Source organism: Sparus aurata, chromosome 8 (assembly GCF_900880675.1).
Source record: "Sparus aurata chromosome 8, fSpaAur1.1, whole genome shotgun sequence".
Classification (NCBI taxonomy): domain Eukaryota; kingdom Metazoa; phylum Chordata; class Actinopteri; order Spariformes; family Sparidae; genus Sparus; species Sparus aurata.
In genome coordinates, this window is record NC_044194.1 from 18,264,604 (window position 1) to 18,283,875 (window position 19,272).

At 43.1% G+C, this 19,272-nt stretch overlaps 1 protein-coding gene across 2 annotated transcripts in view; it reads right to left on the reverse strand.

Moving 5' to 3' along the window:
• Nucleotides 1-208: 208 nt before the first annotated feature.
• Nucleotides 209-19,272, reverse strand: part of ppm1h (protein phosphatase, Mg2+/Mn2+ dependent, 1H) — a 37,817-nt gene continuing 18,753 nt past the window's right edge. Inside the window, exons 4-11 of one of the 2 annotated variants that reach the window (XR_003984918.1) lie at nt 14,188-14,300; nt 13,938-14,022; nt 13,624-13,742; nt 8,297-8,360; nt 5,260-5,367; nt 2,909-3,060; nt 929-2,556; nt 209-890 (exon numbers count right to left, since the gene is read on the reverse strand). Coding sequence is in view for 1 of the 2 variants with exons in the window: in XM_030426250.1 (XP_030282110.1) it covers nt 2,409-2,556; nt 2,909-3,060; nt 5,260-5,367; nt 8,297-8,360; nt 13,624-13,742; nt 13,938-14,022; nt 14,188-14,300 (789 nt within the window). In the remaining variant the exon portion in view is untranslated. Of the gene's footprint in view, nt 2,557-2,908; nt 3,061-5,259; nt 5,368-8,296; nt 8,361-13,623; nt 13,743-13,937; nt 14,023-14,187; nt 14,301-19,272 lie in introns of both variants that reach the window. The other variant, XM_030426250.1, reaches the window with a different exon arrangement.

Here is a 19,272-nt window from a genome sequence, read left to right on the forward strand (position 1 = left end):
TTTTTTGAAAAAGGAAGAATAATGTGTGGCGTAAAAAACAATATCTCCTGCTTCCTCTGGAGCCACATAAACCTTTTTTTCCCATATGTGCAGTAGTACTCCCCCAGTTACCTTACTCGACACCCTTCTCATACAAGTGCATCACAAACCTAGTTAGTACACCAGTCAATGACACATCAGATTAATGTGGAAGAAGGTTAAAAGGTCAGAAACTGTCATCATTTTTTAATAGAGCAGAAAAGTGAGCATGTAAACCATTTTTTACACTGATCTCGGTTTTCAAAACGGTACAAATTACGTCTTTTGTTTCAGTAAGATGTACATCACTTACAGTCAAAGAAAGAAGTGTCCACTGAAACAGTTATTTACATTTTGTACATTTAAATTAAGTTACTCTGTTCCACGTTCACCAGTTTCAGCCACTCGTACAGCAGTTAAGATACAACATTTGTGCACAATTAGTAGAAGCTGAAAACTACAACTAAACTTAACAAACTAAACTGTGGAAGACCACTGAATCAGGTAACAATATTGATTGTAGAGACACAAGCTAAGTGCTGTCTATTTAACCGTATTTATACTTCATTTTATGGAACACATGGTAAAGATCAGAGCGATTCTCACTGTTAGAGGAAGGGTTTGTCCTAATTCAGATAATATATACAACTGATACTAAGAAAAGGTCAAAAGAATGGCTTCATAATGGGGTTTCACGAAGGCCATTTATTTTTCTGGTGATCCATTTTTTAAGTCTGATCTAAATAGTTTTCTCTTCTGTGTTTATTACATAACTGGTGGAATTTTTTTTTTATGATCACTTCTTTCATATGTGAAACAGGGTCAAAAAAAGAAAAAAACAGTTCAGCAGAAATGCGTTTTTCAAACTTAAACTGAAACTTTCCAAAAAACTTTGCATACACAAAACAACATTCATGTGTTAAAACCTAGAGGAAAAAAAAAGTACTTTTCATGTGTGAAACGAAGAAGGAGGAAATCTTTTGTAAAACTGAGTGCAAACATTGTTTATCATGCTTTCCCAAATTAAATTTTTTTATGGGAAGATGGAAAAAAGATGGAAAAAAAAGACTGAAGGAACTTCAACTCAGCTTTTCTTCCAACCAGTTCTTAAGTCATAAACACAGGAGAGAAAACAACGTCATCACTTGCTCCTCGGGGCTTCCGAGGATTATTGAGCATAATGTATAAAAAAAATATATTTTCTACGACAGTATAACCTCACAGTTCCCTGTGAAGCTTTTTTTTTTTTTGCTTCAGTGCGTTTTCTGAAGACATTTTACAAATGGTGCAGGTACATGAGCAAATCATAACAGTGTAAGTGAATAATGGCACACGTAGCGGCTGATGATGAATGCAAACAGCCACTTGAAGAGAAAAAAATAACAACATGTTTGGTGTGTAATACACTGAAAGGAAGAAAATTATGAGGTAGATGGCTGACGGTGAATAAGTGCAAAAGAAAGACTTCTTTGTTATTCCTTCTTCAATCTAAATGAAAGGAAGAAAAAGCATTTCTAGATACAATGGAATGATAAGATTGTTGGGGTCATCTCACATGTAGCGGGCACAAAAATCTTGAAGGTGGCTCCTCCGATTAGTGTATTCTTCAAAAGTGTGTTTCCTAAATTTCAAGGCAAGAAGCTTTTCTTCATAGTGAGCACAGTATTGCAACGCAAGGGGTACAAGTGAACAAAAATAGCTACTGCAGCATAAGGAGAGCCAGCTGACAAACTGGCTTGTGTTTTTTGTCTCTTATGGACATCAGACTAACAATCCTACATGACTGAACTTGGCTAATTAGAAAAGCTCTACATGAGGACTGAGGAGGTACCATTTATATATGCAGGACATCAGTCAGGTTAGTTGTTTTTTTTTGTTTTTTTTTACACTGTGCAGGTGTTGAACCGGATACACTTATCAAACGTCTTACACTTGGGAGTATTTACAATTTTCACATTTATAAATATTGTGCATTAGTTAGTAACAGCAGTCCTGAGATAGACGTCACCATCTCATCGGTGAGAGCCCTCGCTCTAGACCCTACGACGAGATTCATGATGGCTTCCTCGAGATTTAAAAAAAAAAAAAAAATCCACTGCTCAGCTCCTCAACAGCTCCTTTCACCATTCAGTTTCCTTTCTATAAAAAAAAAAGGACCAGACAAAAAAAAGGAGAGAGAGAGATCATCAAGACTGACGATGATCAAGGAGAGAACGACCCGGACAGAAATCTCTGACCAGATACATCTTGGATCCCTCAGCTGAGGAGGAAGTCCACACTAAAGCACTTTAAAAAAAGAGCACAAGGGGATGAAGGGAAACTGCAGAAGTGAAGTTGAAGGATCAAGGCAGGGTTTTTGTTTCCATGGTGGCTGTGGATCGGCAGCTTGGCTAGTTCTGCTTGTTTCCGTACATGAGGGGAATGATGTAGACAGAGATGTCATCGCCGGAGCCTAATCTGTCGTTTGATATCCTCCAGCCTCGATCCTTCAGCACCCCTCGTGCTCTCATTACCAGGTCTTGCGCTGCCATTGTGTACCTTAAATAATCATATAGATAATTGATTAAGATGTAGTCACGTGGTCACATCTAATAATAATCATGCACAGTAATTAATTGAGATTGAAAAAAAAAAGAATAAGAGCAACAAAATCGGAGGATGTTATGGATGATCTTTCGGAAATAAGCAAACAAGAAGAAGAGTGGGAGCACGCAGTTAATAGCCTTATAAGCCTTTCCTCGACATCAGAGGAACGCCTTATCTAAATGTTTGGAAATTTGCATAATTACGACAAGATAACAACGCTCATCCTCCCGCAAATAAAGACGGGGGTGAGAGAAAGTTCAGGCCTGACGGTAGCTGCAGCTGTGTGGTGATGAGCGAGACATGCCTGTGCTGGTCGTCTGGGTCGCAGTTTGCCAGGAAACAGGTGACTGCCTCGGCTACTTCCTGGTTAGAGAGGACGTCCCACAGGCCGTCTGTTCCCAGCACCAGAACGTCGTCGGCTCCATGCTCGCACTGCGTCAGTGGGTAGACTTTGACCTGAAGATGACCGGGAAATAAGACAGGACAGGGTCGAGAGATGGATGGTTTCGAGGAATTGTTTGGGCCGCGTGTATGAACTTCCTATGAAGGTGTCACGTAATAGGCCATGGCTACATTCACACATTGTTGGAAGAATGGGAAGAAAGATGATCAAAATGCTTTAACAGGAATTCAAGTTTTATTGCCTCGTTTTTGCTTTCTGCTGTGTTCCTGTTGCTGATTTCATCTACAATTTATAGATTTATAGATTAAGCGACTTTTAATAATTATCGACTGTGTTGTTTTTTTGTCACTATTTTAGAGTGAACGAACCAGAATAAGCATGGAATCAGGAACCCAGTCGCCACAATGAATAAGGAGTTACGGGTGAGAAGGTTGCAAAGCCAGTGACTACAGTTGTAGTTTTAAGGTTTGTGAGTGTGACACCACTGGATATATCTACAGAGACTGTGGGAGGATTTCCAGCCGTGTTTGTGGCCGCGAAAAAGTGTTTTTTTCAACAAGAAGTCTGGACGTCCCCCCTTCTGTTTGTGGTGGCATTGAGGTATTTTGAGCAAAGCATGATCAAGATGTTTGGAGTAAAGGGGACGCATTTCTCAAAGAAAATGCTAATGCTAAGTTTTTTTTAATATTAGCTTACATTTAAGTACCACAAACTATAAAGACACTGAAAATATATACAGGAGGCCTGGATACCACTGAAGTGAGAAAATCTGATATTGACTTGTAATTTTAGCTGAAATCACCCTTTAATTCCTATTTTCTCGGGTCATGATCCCCAATAGATTTTTCTATAAGCTACTGAAGGGAAAAAGTGTTACTGTGGCAACTCTTGTGAGGCACAACCTCTCAAATTACTATGCTTGAGCGAAACCATACTATAAAATGGAGAAATACATCCAGTGGCCTTGGACTTGGGAAAAAGAATAAAGGCAAAATGCCAGAATTTGGTTGCTTCAAGTAATTACTTTCCTACTGTGGAGGAGTCGCCTATTCACAGCAGACACGCCAAATGACTGCAGAGATTACTAAGAAAAGAGCACAGTGGTTTAAATGGAATCGGAATGACCTCTACACTGGATCATGAGCCTTCGTGTTGTGGTAAACCTTGTGATCTAACTCTGAGGCTATCAATACGAGAAAGAGACGACAGCTCCCACAATCGATTTTTCAAAATAGGGATTTCAACGGCAACTAAACATCTGTGAAAGGGGGTGATGACCGGAGCATTTCATTGCTGACCCGGCGCCCATGTCTGATCTCATGATGAGTATCATTTAGCTATAAGTGTCAAATTTTCTTTTCGGAGTCTTTTTCATAACCTGAGAGAGATATTCTTACTTCGCAGGACTTGTTTTTCACAATCCCTGCAGGGCGCTCTCCCACACAGACGACCTGTTCATAGTAATTGTCTACTTTTCACTGCATTTAAACATCCAGCGGGACCTCTAATGCTCAGGTTTGACATGTCTTATATACCAACAATGTGAATGTGTTTACACTCAGCTGCGACTACAAGGCTCTCGCAGGGAAGGGAAAAAAAACTCTGAAAAAGAAATACAACATCAAAAGGGAAGTTGAACTATGACTGAACTCGGAGAGCAATGAATTAAAGATCAAGAGAATTCATGGTCTTCGTGTCTACTGCAATCATGTGCAGTAGACACTGGGATGGGAAGGAGTCGTTCGAGAACACCGGACGGTGGGGGGAATGTTAATGTGCACGCTGACCACGTAGTTCACAGCGTGGACTGTTAATGTCCAAAGGCGTTTTACATCGTTACTTCTGCGCTCGGCTTCTACCAGGAGGCCGGGGTTACGAGGTAATATAAAAGGAAAGGTCCACCGCCAAATAATGTAACACTCTTAAGGCGCTGCTAAAAATTATGTGAGATGCATTCCCATTATTCTGTTTTTTTTATAATTCTCATCATGCTCAAATGCGCTGATGTGTTTTTTTGTCTGTTGTGTTCATCCATTAATTGTAATTGTTAACATCCCTCATATACTGTGCATAAGGTTTAGTTTGAATTGTATAATTAATATTAATTTAAGGGACAGTGGGCAGGTAAAACAAATCAAATACCCAAACTTTTATGACAAGTACTGCCACTCTTGGTTATAGTATGTATGTAGAATAATGGGGATTTGTCTGTACACACTGTGATTGAGGACAACATTCAAAGTTGAGCCTACCTCTGGGCAGCAGGACAGGAAGGGTTTTATGTAGATGTTGGAGTCGTGCACTTTGAGATTGTGATCCCCAAGACCTCGGGTGACTCCGATGGTCGCCAACACACGAGCCTGCAAAGGACCAGAGAAGCTACGTGTGAGTCAAACAAAGGAAACAACAGCTGAGGCAATCCAAATGTGGCATTTTGGGGATATACTAATCATTTACACACATCTATATAATATATACAGCAAAGTGATTTCTGAGCCGTGGGCCTCATCACCGCAACAGAGTCAGACAGGGCAGCTTTTGGAGATAAACATTTAGGCTGGAATGTACAAGAAAACTGTGTCCGCACAGCTATAGTTCGGCAAGTACAGGGAGTTTAAGTCGAACAAGGAAGCTGATCTTTAAGGATCGAATTTCGTACAGAACTCTACAGTTCGCCCTCACTGTCTTTACAGATTAAATCCAGCTGACCTGGGCGTTCATTTAAAACCTCATCCGCTTATTTGACCCCCTGTGTTTGTTGTCCTGTCTGAGCCCTTTTTAGTGATGTCATAGCAATTAGCTCGATGAGCGCAATGTTATAATTACTGACAGGAAGAATAGCCTAAACTACAAAATTAAGTTGTGATAAACTGGATTTATTTCTTAAAGGTCCAGTATGCAGGATATAACAGCATCTACTGGTGGCCTGTTTGACCATTCTGGGCTACTGTAGAAACAAGGCGCCATCTCTCTCTCTCTCTCCCTCTCTCTCTCTCTGTCTCTCTCTCTTCAACCAGTCTAGGCAGATGGCCGCCCATCACTGGGTCGCGTTCTGCTCTGAGGTCTCTGTCTGTTAAAAGGCTGGGTTATTTTAATCACCACTGTCGTCAAGTGCTTGCTGAAGGGGAGGATGACTTTTGATGTGAATTGGCATAATACAAATAAAAATTGATTGATTGATGTCAATACAGCATGGCGGAGGATTCGCCTCAATCTGTAGATGTAGATGTGAAACAGCGTGACTGTTATTTTCAGGCGATTACACTTTGATGAAAACATAATCCTGAATATCATATGTAATTTATGTGATCAATAAGTTCGATTTTTAATTTTAGTACACATTGAAAAATTAACTAAACTTGTGAAGATGAAAGTTGAAAGAATAGAAGAGAGATGCAGAGATGCTAACCAGCTAGCTTGCCCCTAGCCACTGTACCTGTACTCTGTATCTCAGGAGGTGATGGTCCAAGAGTAAACAACACCGCCATTTTGGTGCTTCGAGCTCCCAGTCTGGGCAGAGTCAGCTAATAGTAGTGCTAGCTCCACAGCTAGCTGTGCTAATGAGCTAAAAGCCACTACAGGCAGCAGCAGTTAGCGGTTACTCTTGTAAAACGCTGCTCCCTAGTTGTTTGGAGCATAAATTAGACAGATGGGCAATTCTTACATATTGCACCTTTGAGCCAAGAGAGGCAGAATTGAGGAAACGAGCTGATACGTTGAGTAGGCTTTGATAACTAGCTAAAGAACATTCTGACAGCTGTGTCGGTTCCTGTTCCTGAGCACATAATTTGACCCAAAACTGCTCTAATGAGCTACAAGTGTGTAAGTGTGAAGCAGGATATTTTTGACAAAGAGCATATATGCTCCTCGCTGTGAATCCTCCCTGGATGAAGTCAAGACTTGGCTCATTAAAGTACTATATGACTTCAGTGAACTTTCTGTAAGCCTATTGCATTCATCCCTGATAGCTGTGAAGAGCAACCTGCATGACACATCCCTGGCCACATTTCACTGACAGATACAGGCTACTCCCAGTGGGAACCCTTATCTGGATGGATGAGCAGCATTTAAGCAAATAAACACAAGCTCCTCGTCAGCATCTTCCTGTCCGTGAGTGCCTAATGATAGTTCCCCGGGCCCCAGGTGCCGACAAACTCATTTGTAAGGTGTACAAAACTCTTTTTGACTCCTACCGTCTGCACAGATCGCCACCAACGCTTCTAAAAATGGCTGCTGGCACAGGACTGGGGAACTGGGCTAATTGAATCTACTGTACAGTGCATGAGACACGGCGGCACATAGGAGAGAGGGCGAGTGAGGCCTGGTAGGAAGGCGCACATATCAGTATGCAGCACAAGAGGTAAGACAGAGATGTGTAGAGAAAGGAAAGCGTTTTCAAAGTGGCGGCAAAAGCTCCTCCGGCGGAGAAGAGGAAACATCCTGGGATTAATTGTCGAGCGTTGGGGCCCAGCAGGCTGCGCACCGGTCTTTGAAGTGCTCTGGCGTTCCTCTCCCTCGCACAAAGCCCCCCTTGCTCTATCTAGCCATCCATCTCCACGCCTCACTTCAAAGGGAGAGGACGCGACGTGGGCACGGCCAACTGTGCGAGGGGTAAACCGAATGTGGTTGCGGGCAGAGAGCCCGGTGAGGTGGCATCTGCCCCAGTCATCAGTCAGACATAAATCTACTGCCTGTCTGTGTTACACAGACGGCGGAAGAAGGCCACTGCGAGAACATATTCACGTCTATCAAATTTCCTATCTGACCTTTCCAATGCAACAAGGACAAGGTGCTGAACACTACCACATGTACGGCGTCACAGAAGGAAAAGGGAAATGTCATGAGTAGCGTGCTGAATTTTTGACCTTTACTTGTGTCGGCACTCTGACAAAATCCTGCTGCACATCAGTGTGTGAGGCACATCGTATTGCAATTAACATATGTCGCTTTTTAGACACTTCTCATTCATCTTTCACCACTTTTTTTCATCTAATGGGGGGGGGGGGGGGCTCTGGTGGGAATTCCACCTTCGACCTGTGGCTGTGTCGGTGCTACGTTTTACCTGCTGAGGGACATAAAAGCAGAGTCCATTAGGGCAGAGATGTTTTGGTGTATGATTTTTGGAAAAGTGGCCAGGAATGCTTTCCACTAGCTGGCTCCTCCACACAGTGACAAGGGGAGGATGGGTGGGGGTTGACTAATGGTGCCCTGGCGAGCTTTGATTACAGGCGAGGCGCACAAGGCCGTGGGAGTAACTCTGTCAGCAAGTGGCCGCCGAGCACTTCTTACCTTCTTCCCTTCGCCGTAGATCAGGGGAAACTTCAGGTCATCGTCCTCAATGGTTTTATACGCCCTGCACAGAGGAGAGAGGACACTTTAATGGGTTTTTGGTTTATGGCAGGCAGCGAACACGTGCCCCGGAGATACATTGCCTCCGCACCCCCCGCAGGCCGTGCTGCCGAGGTGGCTGGCACAGAGAGAAAGAGTATGCTAGGAGGGAAAAACAGAGACGGCGAGGGAAAAAAAAAAAAATCCACCCAGACATCACAAAGAGAACGACACACATCCCTAGCACATTTCTCTTCTTTTTTCCTCTCTGTCTGTTCTTTTAAAAATGTCTCTAGAGACAAAGACTTAAACGTCTATGGACGTCTCTTGGACTGCTGTTGGTTTTCTGTGACTGCCTGCTGCAGCTGCGTGCGTGCATGCTTGCATGTATGTATGTATCTGAAAGCCTGGACGTAAAGCAGCTAAATGATGCAAGAGCATCTACGTTTACATTCCCCTGCCCTCGGAGCAGTGTTTAAAATTCCCCAACCAATGAATAATTTACCATCCTCAGACTGGGACCAGACAAATCTGCAGTACCAGGAGAGGCTCTACTACTGGGTGTATTCATGTCAGGTCTTAAACGCTTTTCACCTCTACGGCGACAAGACCTACGACCAGTTTTACTTCAGATGGACAGCTGTCTCACTGTTCAGAATCATAAACATAACACATTTGAATTCCAACAGGGCATCCAGGACAAAGTTTTCCATTACCAACTCACACCAGGTGCTGCAAACAAGAAAGATATGGCTCTGTTTGAAGATCCAAGAACATTTAGGTTATACTGTATACCAGAGGAAACGGAGGAAGAAAACAGTTTGAAGGGAAAATAGCGGCTATCTGGACCGATGAACTGCTTTAAAAGTGTTATTTTTGCAGCTATCATATGACCCGGGCCAGCCCCACACACCTTATCCAATGTATCTCAGCTGCTGCGAAGCAGATTAGCAGGGACCGGGATGGTTTTTACATTACTGCTGGTTCCACTCAGAGAGACCATATGTTTCCACCTTAGGCGAGCGCTATACTGCAGCACTCAGCACTTTTTTTTTTCGCAGAGAGCTCAGCCCACAAACACAGAAATACAGCGTGCAGCCCGAGATCCTTCTGAGCGGAGTGCACAAAATAACGTTGCGTGGAGGAGCTTCCTCGCTAATGTTTGCAATATCCACGGTGTGGAAAAACCTCTAAAACAGCAGTTTGATTATGCAGAAGTCAAACTGAGCATTAAAAAGAGGCGTTAATTGAACAGGGGCGAGCGTTTCTACTATTCTTGGGAATAGGAAACACCGTTTCGGCTGCCATATCACTCCAAACCTTCATTAGTGACTTTCACCTTCAGGAAGTGTTAGTCTCTTGAAAAACAAAACAAAACACACACTTTATATGTCATTCTTTCAAAAGATGTCTTGGTTGAAATCCCCAGAGCCTGCTGTCGGGGACACTTCTCCCTCTGGAGATGTGTGTTTACAGCCAATCCATCCTGTCAGACTTGAGATAACAAGTGTGTGACAGGAAGAGAGAGATACACATTAATCCTGTTAGAATACCTGCTTCCCGCTCGGAGTCACACAAAAAAAGAAGGCGAGGGGAGCTGCTCAAGGGCCACACTGTTTGACCACAACGCTGAGCGCTCTCACATTCAAGGGGGCTGATCGGACGCCCTGATACGTTGCAGAGAAGGAGAGGGAGAGTGGGGGATGGGGGAGTAAGAGAGGGAGGGAGGGAGGTTGTATCATCCTCTCTGCAGGTGACGAGAAGCAGGCGGGAGAGGAGAGGAGTGATGTCATCTCTGCTCGGTTGCAAAGCGGGGTGACAGAGAAGCACAAGCGCTGTGTTCTCGGCGTCCCGATCGGTGCACACACCCAGTTATAGGCATCTCCACGCGCAGAAACACACACCCGACGGCAGACTTCGAGGTGACATTGTGGCGGGCCTGTGTCAGCACCGGATGAGTCAGACAAATTGGAGCAATTGACAGTTGGGTTCAAATCAACTTTTTGGCCAACCTTGATGGGCTTTTCGTAGATTGAGCGGCGCGTTCAGGAGCAAAGCGAGGCCAGAGTGGATGGCAGTGACCCAGCAACTCTCTGAATGTAAGCTGTAGGCCTCAGTCGCCAGGCACAAAGGTATCACAGAAGGAGAAGCAGGAGTGAAAATGTCTGACAGTGATGAAGGTGTGTGTTAGTGTCCCTCCCCACACATGCATTGTCTATAGGATCAGGGGGAGGACAGACACCATGGTGGGCGTGGGCGCCGTTTATTGTCATTTATGACTGCCCTCCACGCCATCTTTTTCTTTTTTTCCCTACATCTTACCAACGTTAATCTTCCCTTCCTCTCTTTCTTTATCTCTAATTCTTCCTCCATCTCTCTCTGTCTCTGAAGCAATTTCCTTCTCATTTGTTCTTCTCCCCCCCCTCTCTCCGTACTCTCCACCCCACCTTCCCTCCGTCTGGCCGGCTGCGTTTTTTCCGCCGCGCTTGGATCATGTCGGACATGGCCGACCGCTCAACATCCATCACTCGGGGACGTCTCGCAAAACAAAAAAAAGCCCGCCATGCTGGACGGCCTCCATCATTACAGCCCGTGACGCCAAAGCCGGCTCACACGCTCACAGTGGCCGAGGGAGGCGAGGTAAAGAAAACGGGGGAGGAACACAGGGAGAGGTGGGCTGCGGACCTGTACGCCTTCATTAGAGCACGGCCTTGATCATGGATGCCTTTGAGGGAACTGGATGGCAGCTTACACCCACACGCACGCAGAACGTGGGCACACTGGCTGCACATAGAGAGTGTACATGTACAGACAGAAAGCTGCAGAGACATAAAAAAAAAAAAAAAAAAGAAAAGATCCTCTGAACCTATAGAGCATCTGATCTGCACCTATACAAGATGACACATTTAAGTCACACCCACACACATCAGAGCAATCAGCCACGGCGGCTGACTGGAGACTAATTTAGGACCCAGACTTAGCTCGGGTGAAATGAGCAGAACTGGGTTATGGGTAGAACCTGATTAAAAATACATCACAGGCCGTCTGCGCTGCTGAGACAGTAAGCAGGCAGACAGCCGGATGAGAGTTCTGGGCCCAACAAGGAACACAGCCGCTGACTGACCTACATCTGCTGAACCGAGCGACGCCGCAAAAGCAGAGCGGCACAGAGGTGGTGTCAGGAAACGTGCGGCTCGTCTCTCCTCAGTCACCTGCACCTATAACTCATTATGTCTATATGCACAAGTGCTTATTTATGCAGAGCACTGTTTCTACAGGGGGGAAGAAAACAACAAAGGGCTTCACTGTCGTGATGCAGTTTTTCCATCTAATGCTGCTTTTTAGTTCTAATCCAACTTTTACTGAGCTACGTTATTAAGAGATCACATACAAAACGCAGGATCAGCTTATAAAATAGAGTAACAGATTCAACCTCAAGTGATAAAGTCCACCTTACACGAAGAACTTCTGCCACTAGGGGGCTCTCTATCAAAACAAACCAACATACATTTGACGTGTGTTGCATGTGGAGCAATGGTATGGAGAGCAAGGGGCTAAGCTACTGATAAGTTCGCTAAAGAGTCGGGTGCAGCGCCCGACCCTCTGAAGAATTAACACCTGGAGTCAAATTTCTCACGTTCAACAGTGTACTATCTCTTCTGTTTATCAACCTGACTGCAGCAGCGAGGTGACCTCCCTGGTTCAGTATATCTGTTCTGTAATGATGACTGCTGACTGACAGAACCAGAGTCTCACCCTTGGTTTGTGAAGGCAAGCTTACGGATGGAATACAATAATGAAGTTGGGCTTTGTTAACACAAATGATCCGCATCATTTAACAACCACCACTGCTGATGAAAATCTATCTATCTGACGTGACTCAATCATAAATGTTCAGAGAGGATGGAAACACTTTGGTGTGAGTCTGATTTTCGATACTGTAAGTAGCGATCAACAAAATGAAATTTGCCATTACCTTGAGTAACCTTGTGGATTTCTCTGGGTTAACCCAACACAGCAAAATCTTCCATATTTGAGACCCTATCCCTCCGAAAAGAATCTGTCGACAGACAGACACAAAAACACCTGGCAAAATACTCAAAACTGCTTCTGTGATAGTTCCCGCTAAAACAGGTGTCTCCAGCACCACATTCTTTCATGATGATGGAACGACACAGACTTAAGTTTATGACGTTGTCACAGCTGGTGAAAATGGTGCAACGCCACACATAATTATACTCGTGCATTATGTTGTTTATACTATTTGACTTGTGGTCAGAGAAATATTGAAATATTCTAACTAAAACCGGCAATAGCACCATGTAAAAAAAAAATCCTTAACAAGGAAACGTCCTGCATTGAAAATGGCAGCCACAAAGAACTGCTGTGTTGACTTTGGGGGCCCCTGTAGACAAAAGCAGTGTGAGCGAATAATAACATTCTGTTTAACACAACATCCTAATTTCTTGGAGAATCAGGTTTTTACATTAATATTAAGTCAATTTAACATATTTCATGTACAATTTGGGTTCATATTTATCTTCTTTAAAAAACATTTTAAAGACCATTTTTTGATAACTGAGAATGCTGATAAATTGCATTTAACCTCATCTGATCTTGTGGTTGTACCAATGACTGTATTACTTTAGGCTCCTCGCAAAACAAGTTTGGTTTATTTTTTTACCTTCTGTATATGTCACTATCATCTTATCTAACTTTCACACTACCATCTTTCTTGATCTCTGACTCTTCACAGACATATAAAGAGCTGGTTCTTGCTGTGCTCACATATTCCTTTACACCGTCTTCAATCTGAAATGTCGAGGCCACTTCTTGGACCTTCATCTCACAGGAAGAGGCTTTTTTTGACTGCCACAAACTCAATGGGAAGAAGATTGCTCCTATTGACTATTTTCATCGGGGGCACATTATAGAAAAGCATTCAAACCTAGAGAAAAGTAGCAAATTAATGTTCCAGCAAGGCTAATTACATGAGGCTTGGTAGCAGAGATTATTTTCACACACATTTCTCTCCGAGGGCTCATGAATGGACTTTACCAGATACACAGGAAGTGTAAGGATGTAAAAAATTGAACAGTTTTGGCTTTAAATAATTTAGCAGGAAGGCAGAAGAGAACTTACATACTTAGGGAAAATGCAGAATCGGGAAAGAAAACAATATCCTGCCAGTATGTACTGGTTGCCACTTGCGCATTGACTTCAAGAGATTAATCCAATCAGAAAATCAGTCAAAAAAAAATTTAAAATCAGTGAATCTGTCTACCCACCATCCTGCCATAGTGAAGTCACGATACAGCATCCTCTTCCCCACCTCCTTCCTCTGGACTCTTCTCGGGAATTCCAGATGTGTAAACTCGTTCCCTAATAAGTGAGGCTGCATGTAGGCCTTTGATATGAAGGGGGGGGGGGGAACAGACAAAGAAGAAGATTGACATGCCCAGGGGATGGGAAAAACAATTCCATAGTCTATTAAGCTGGCGAAGAGAGCAGGCAGTGTACGGGAGACAGCGTCATTGTCTCAACGGGAGGGGAGGTCAGCTCCATAATATCTGACAGCTGTGCTCCAGAGGTTCTTTCTTACCAGGAACTGCAGACGCCGTCTCTCTGACTCCGGTGTGAACTCTGCTGACATGGGGATGACTTCCCCGGCCCGGATAATGATAGCTCTGTGGGAGAGGAGCAGACAAAACAAAAGTCGGTTTGCTTTAGCCGAGAAGCTGTCGCTCCTGCTCCGAGGGCGAACGGCAGAGAGGAGATGCCTACATGTCGTGTGTGTTGATTTGTGTGTGTGTGTGTGTGTGTGTGTGTGTGTGTGTGTATGTTCCTCTCACCTGCTGTCGCCAGCGTTCCCAACATAGAGCTTCCCGAGCAAATAGACGACCACCAGAGCTGTGCAGCCACCCGAGATGTTGTAAACTGCCTTCTCCTTTTCTATCTGCACATCCTGAAACACACACACACACACACACACACAGAGATTAATCCTTTGATGAGAGCACATAATCCAAACCCATCGTCATCCGCTCATTATCATGTTTTTAATCATCACAGCCTCTAAAATGTTTCCTATCACGCAGAGACACATAGCATTTAAACAAGAACCCAGATACTGAGGAAAATATTGCCCCGATGCCTAATACACGCCATGATGCTATTATTAATTATGGCGACATAATGAATTCATTTATCAAAAGCACCGTGAGTCAAGGAGCAATAAAACGGAATGGAGACCGAAAGGAATTGGAGGGAAAGTTGGAGGGACCACTGGTTATTACACCAGTTAATTAGCCCAGATTAATTTGTTGCTAATTAAACCAAAAAAAAAAAAAAATGATTTGAGAAACCTGTGCTATCAGTTCATTAATTAGATGAATAATTAACCTGTCAGCGAATTAATCAAAATGCTCACATAAATTTGAACCAAGCTGCTCATACTTGCTTTAACCCCTTTTATGCTCTCCGTGGCTATTGTTGGTCCGCTGTTAACGGCTCCCGAGGGGCCTTTAATCGCGAAAACAGAAGCAGGAAGTTATCCCGAGGAAATGGATGACCCCCGCCGGCGCCTCCCTCGCATCCCTCCGTCACCATCAACAGATTGAGTGGGATGAAAAATGTTGGCGGACACATTTGCAGCGAGGCCATCCCCTAACATGTTTTCCCATGAGGGATGTTACCCCAACTAAATCATATCGCCTTCTGCTCCACTGCTGACGACCTCCATCTGATCACAACTCTGACAGCGCGCGTGTGTGTGTGTGTGTGTCAGTGTGTACAGTAAGTGTCTCTGACAGCAGTGGATTGGTGGTGTGCATAAATATGCGTATTGGTAGCTGGAGGCAAATTCCAAAGTCAGCGTACACACTCTTGCATGTGTTTGACTGGACGGTAAGTGTGTGTGTGTGTGTGCAAAATCGTACAAAACAGAATTAGCATGTTTTTGGATGCATGCACTCCATCGTCCTTCCCACTGGTAGAAACACACGTAAACACACACACACAAACACACTGTTGCTGCTGTACACATTTTTCATGAGCAAGAGGGCATGACGGAGTGTAGAGGATGGATACATGTAGTGTGCGAGTGCGTGTGAGTGCGTGCACGTACGTGTGTGTGTGTGCTGGGGAGGGTGAACAAATGTGTCCTTCACCCTGAATGAATTATGAATCCACAGTGAGCCATACATATTTATCCTCGCTGTATCCAATACCTCTTGCTCCAGGCAAAGTCTTTAATAATGAAAATGTCTGCATAAACATCTACACCTTTTCTCCTCTCCACTTCCACCAGGAAGAATCCAACAACTGGGCCAAATAACCAGCAGACAGCAAAAGACACACAGTGCCCAAACATACAGCACACATTCCATTCTACCAAATAGCCAGAACCGGCCACTGTGATGCTAAAATTGGGACAACTTAAGCCATTATGTAAAAAACAATGAATGTAATCATCAAGTAAGTAAAAAAATTGGGGGGCAGCATTTCACCAAAATAACTGCTAAGTGCTGCTAACAGTAGCTTCTGTCAGCCAATTAGCTCAGTTAGCTGCCTTGAGTCCTAATAGCTGACTGCCTGGACTGGGAGCTCAGATTGCTGGCAGAGTGTTGGTGTTTCCTATGCTAGCTGATTAGCATGCTAACCAAAAAAAATACATATGCATCTTTCGCAACTGTTATTTCTTCACATCTTGTTGATATCTGTTGTACATTTTTTGTTTCCAACTCAAATGCTTACATATTGCACCTTTAAAACATAAAAAATGTCAACAGAATGTGAAGAAATATTAGTTTTAACATTATTTCAAAGATGGAGGCTGCTGAGCCTCCTTTCGTTGCCAGCAGTGGAACACTAGGACTCCACCTTTGCTCCAAGCTCCCAATCTGTGCAGACTCAAATCAGCTTAGGGCCACAAGCTGCATGGCTAACTGAGCCAACCAGCCAATGGAAGGTAGTAGCTACAGCCATAGATTGTAGCAAGCAAGAGATGATTTGCTGGTCCTTTTTTCGTTTGAAGTGACCTTCGACAGCTGGCCAAACTCTTACACATTGCACATTTAAATATTCTTAAATATTAAATATTCTTCTTCTATCTTATAGCAGCAAGTTAGAGGACAGAATAATAGAAAATATTCCACTCAAACACCCTCTTTGATATAAATGTCAGGGACACAAGAAAGAACACTGCAGACATACAGAAGTACAAGTCAAGTATCATCTTAATGCACCAAATGTTTTATTTGAACAGACCCTCAAGAAAACACACACTCACAGAAACCCCTCTCAACATCCAAACAAACAACTTGATAAATTCATTTTTTAACCATCTTCATTTACCCTAGAGGACCGTTACGTGATGTAGAGCGGAGTCGTGAGGATCCATTTTATTCAAAATACGGTGTCACAAAGGCCATCATCTTCAGATCGATGTTGAACCAGCTCACTTCCCCTCCCCGTGCTGTTCTCAGTGCAATCTGTTAAGTGAGTTTTCAAAAATCAAGCCTCAAGCTAACATGCCTAAAAATACGAGGGGGGGAAAAAAAGAAAAAAGAAAGATGTCAGAGAACGGTGACACTAGGAAACAAGGCTGAATGTCCGAAAAGATGGAATACTCTGGTGATGGACAGTGAGAGAGGTAATTAACTGAATTAATCATTTTGAGTAATTAGACAACTCCAGTGGCACATCGGTTGTTTTTGAGGGCAAGAATGACCTTTGGGCAAATTCTTTTTGAAAATCAGCTAATGCTCCTTTAATAAAGAACATTAATAACATCACTGCCAACGCACATACTCACACAGTCAGCCATGGTGGCGGTCACTTTTTCGTTCATTAGCGGTTTAAAGATGTAATTTGTAGAATCTGGACAGAATTTGAAGGTCGATCCAAGAACTTAGGGGGCACAACTGCTTCTCTTTGCAAATGATCCTAGGCTGTTAGCTAATTAGCTCGTGGCTCAGTTAGCTGTGGAGCCAGTGATAAAAGAGGGGATTGTTGAAAGACAAACTAAGACTGTGTTGGTGAGTTTTATTAAGTTTAGTTTATTTACTTTATGTTGAGTTTGAATGAAGTGTGTTTTACGATGAGTTAGCAGGGCAATTAAGTTTGATTCAGTTCGGTAAAAGAGATAAAGTTAAAGTCAGAAGGTGTACAGTTGTATTTTCTTTTTTTTAAGTATGAATTTTTCATTTTTTGACATTGTGAGTTTTGTTTTGTTCAATTTTTACACTAACAGCTGGCTTAAGTATATATCTCCCAGCTGAAACTGCAGTCTTCTGACTCTTCCAAAGTGGTATTAGGAGACAGGACTGGCCAGGGCTAGCTAGATAGCACGCTAACTTCAGTAGACATCTCTGCTATGCAATACCGTACATAGACATCTTTGACATCAATCAACGTCAACCATGTTGTTTCTTCACACTCCGCTGATAATGTTAGTTGATCAAAAAAAAAAAAATAAATAAATAAATTACAATTCCGGCCATATCTTACAAATTGCTACTTTAACTACTATAAGCTGCAAAAAACATGCGCACACAATATTTGCACATGCTGGATTTAGCATAAAATTGTTAGACATTCTATTAATGTACCTTCATTTATGCTAATGCTAAACCACAATATATCTCATACTTACAATTACATTACATTTTATGCTTATTGGATTTCTGTCCGAGCGAGAAAATGTCGATAGCCAAGAGGCGATTAGCGTCAATAAGCAAAACTAGATACGTATAGGAGGAAACAGCTAGCCCGGCTCGCTGCAGTGTTTAAAGATACGCCCATAACAACACCTGCAAAGGTCTCCAATTAATCACATTGGATATTTACATGGTGATATATGATAATATCTTTCTCCTGAAGCACTGACTTCCTGGACAATACACTGTTTACCTGTGTATCCTAATGGTGATGATAAGACACTGTTTTGACACTTTTTGTTCAGTTTATACAAATGTAGCTCAACCCAAGCACACACACACACAAGGTATACGACCACATATAAATGTCTTATACTAAAGAGGATGATATGAGGTCAGTGATCTCATACTCTCTTATTTCTGTCCCAGGCCAACCTGCTGCTTGGCTGATAAGCTTTTGTGTCTGAGCTGCACGTTGTTTTTGATGTTTACACATCCCCGAGTGATTATCAGGCTTCAGCAGCCGCTCCACACACACACACCGGCCGCTTCCATAGGAATGCAGTGAGTCGTGGCAGAGGAGAATTAAAGGCGGATCCCGCTGATAAGACACAGAGGCTCGATGAACTCTGAGACAAAGATTCAGAGTGATAACAACCCTTTCAAAGATTCTCTGACACTTTCCATTTTCTTAAAGAATGAGCTTCATTAAAAAAATAAGACGGGGGCTTTTAGGAGCTAAGATTCTGCCCAAATCATCTTTTGAGCAGAAGTGACGTGTTTTGTGCATCATTTAAACCTGATTGCATCTAATTTTGCTAAAATTACTACTGAAATTAAAATAAATGACAGCTGTGGACGAGTGTAGGTGCTTTGATTAAAGCCAAAAGGTGAAGAGGGAAATGCTGTGACCACCTGGACACAAAATAGCGAACAATTAACTGCATATACATTGCATATGTATGTAGGCTTTAATATACAGTGTAGCTTCCTTAATAAACAACTTAAACCCATTGGACAGTTTGTTTTTTTTTTTTTTGCCGTGAGGTTTGATGTACGCTCTCGCTGTGACTTTAACTGCAGTGTTTGAAATGGTGGATTTTGGAGTACTTGCCCTTTAAGGAAGAGAGAGGACACGGAGGGTAAAAAGTGCAGATTCAGAGCTGGATAAAGAGCCAGAGAGGCATGTGAGAGAAGAGACAGCAAGCGGAGTGAGACATGGATGTTTGCCGACTGCTGCAGGGTCGTGAGCAGATTTGTTTTTGAAAAGCAAATGAT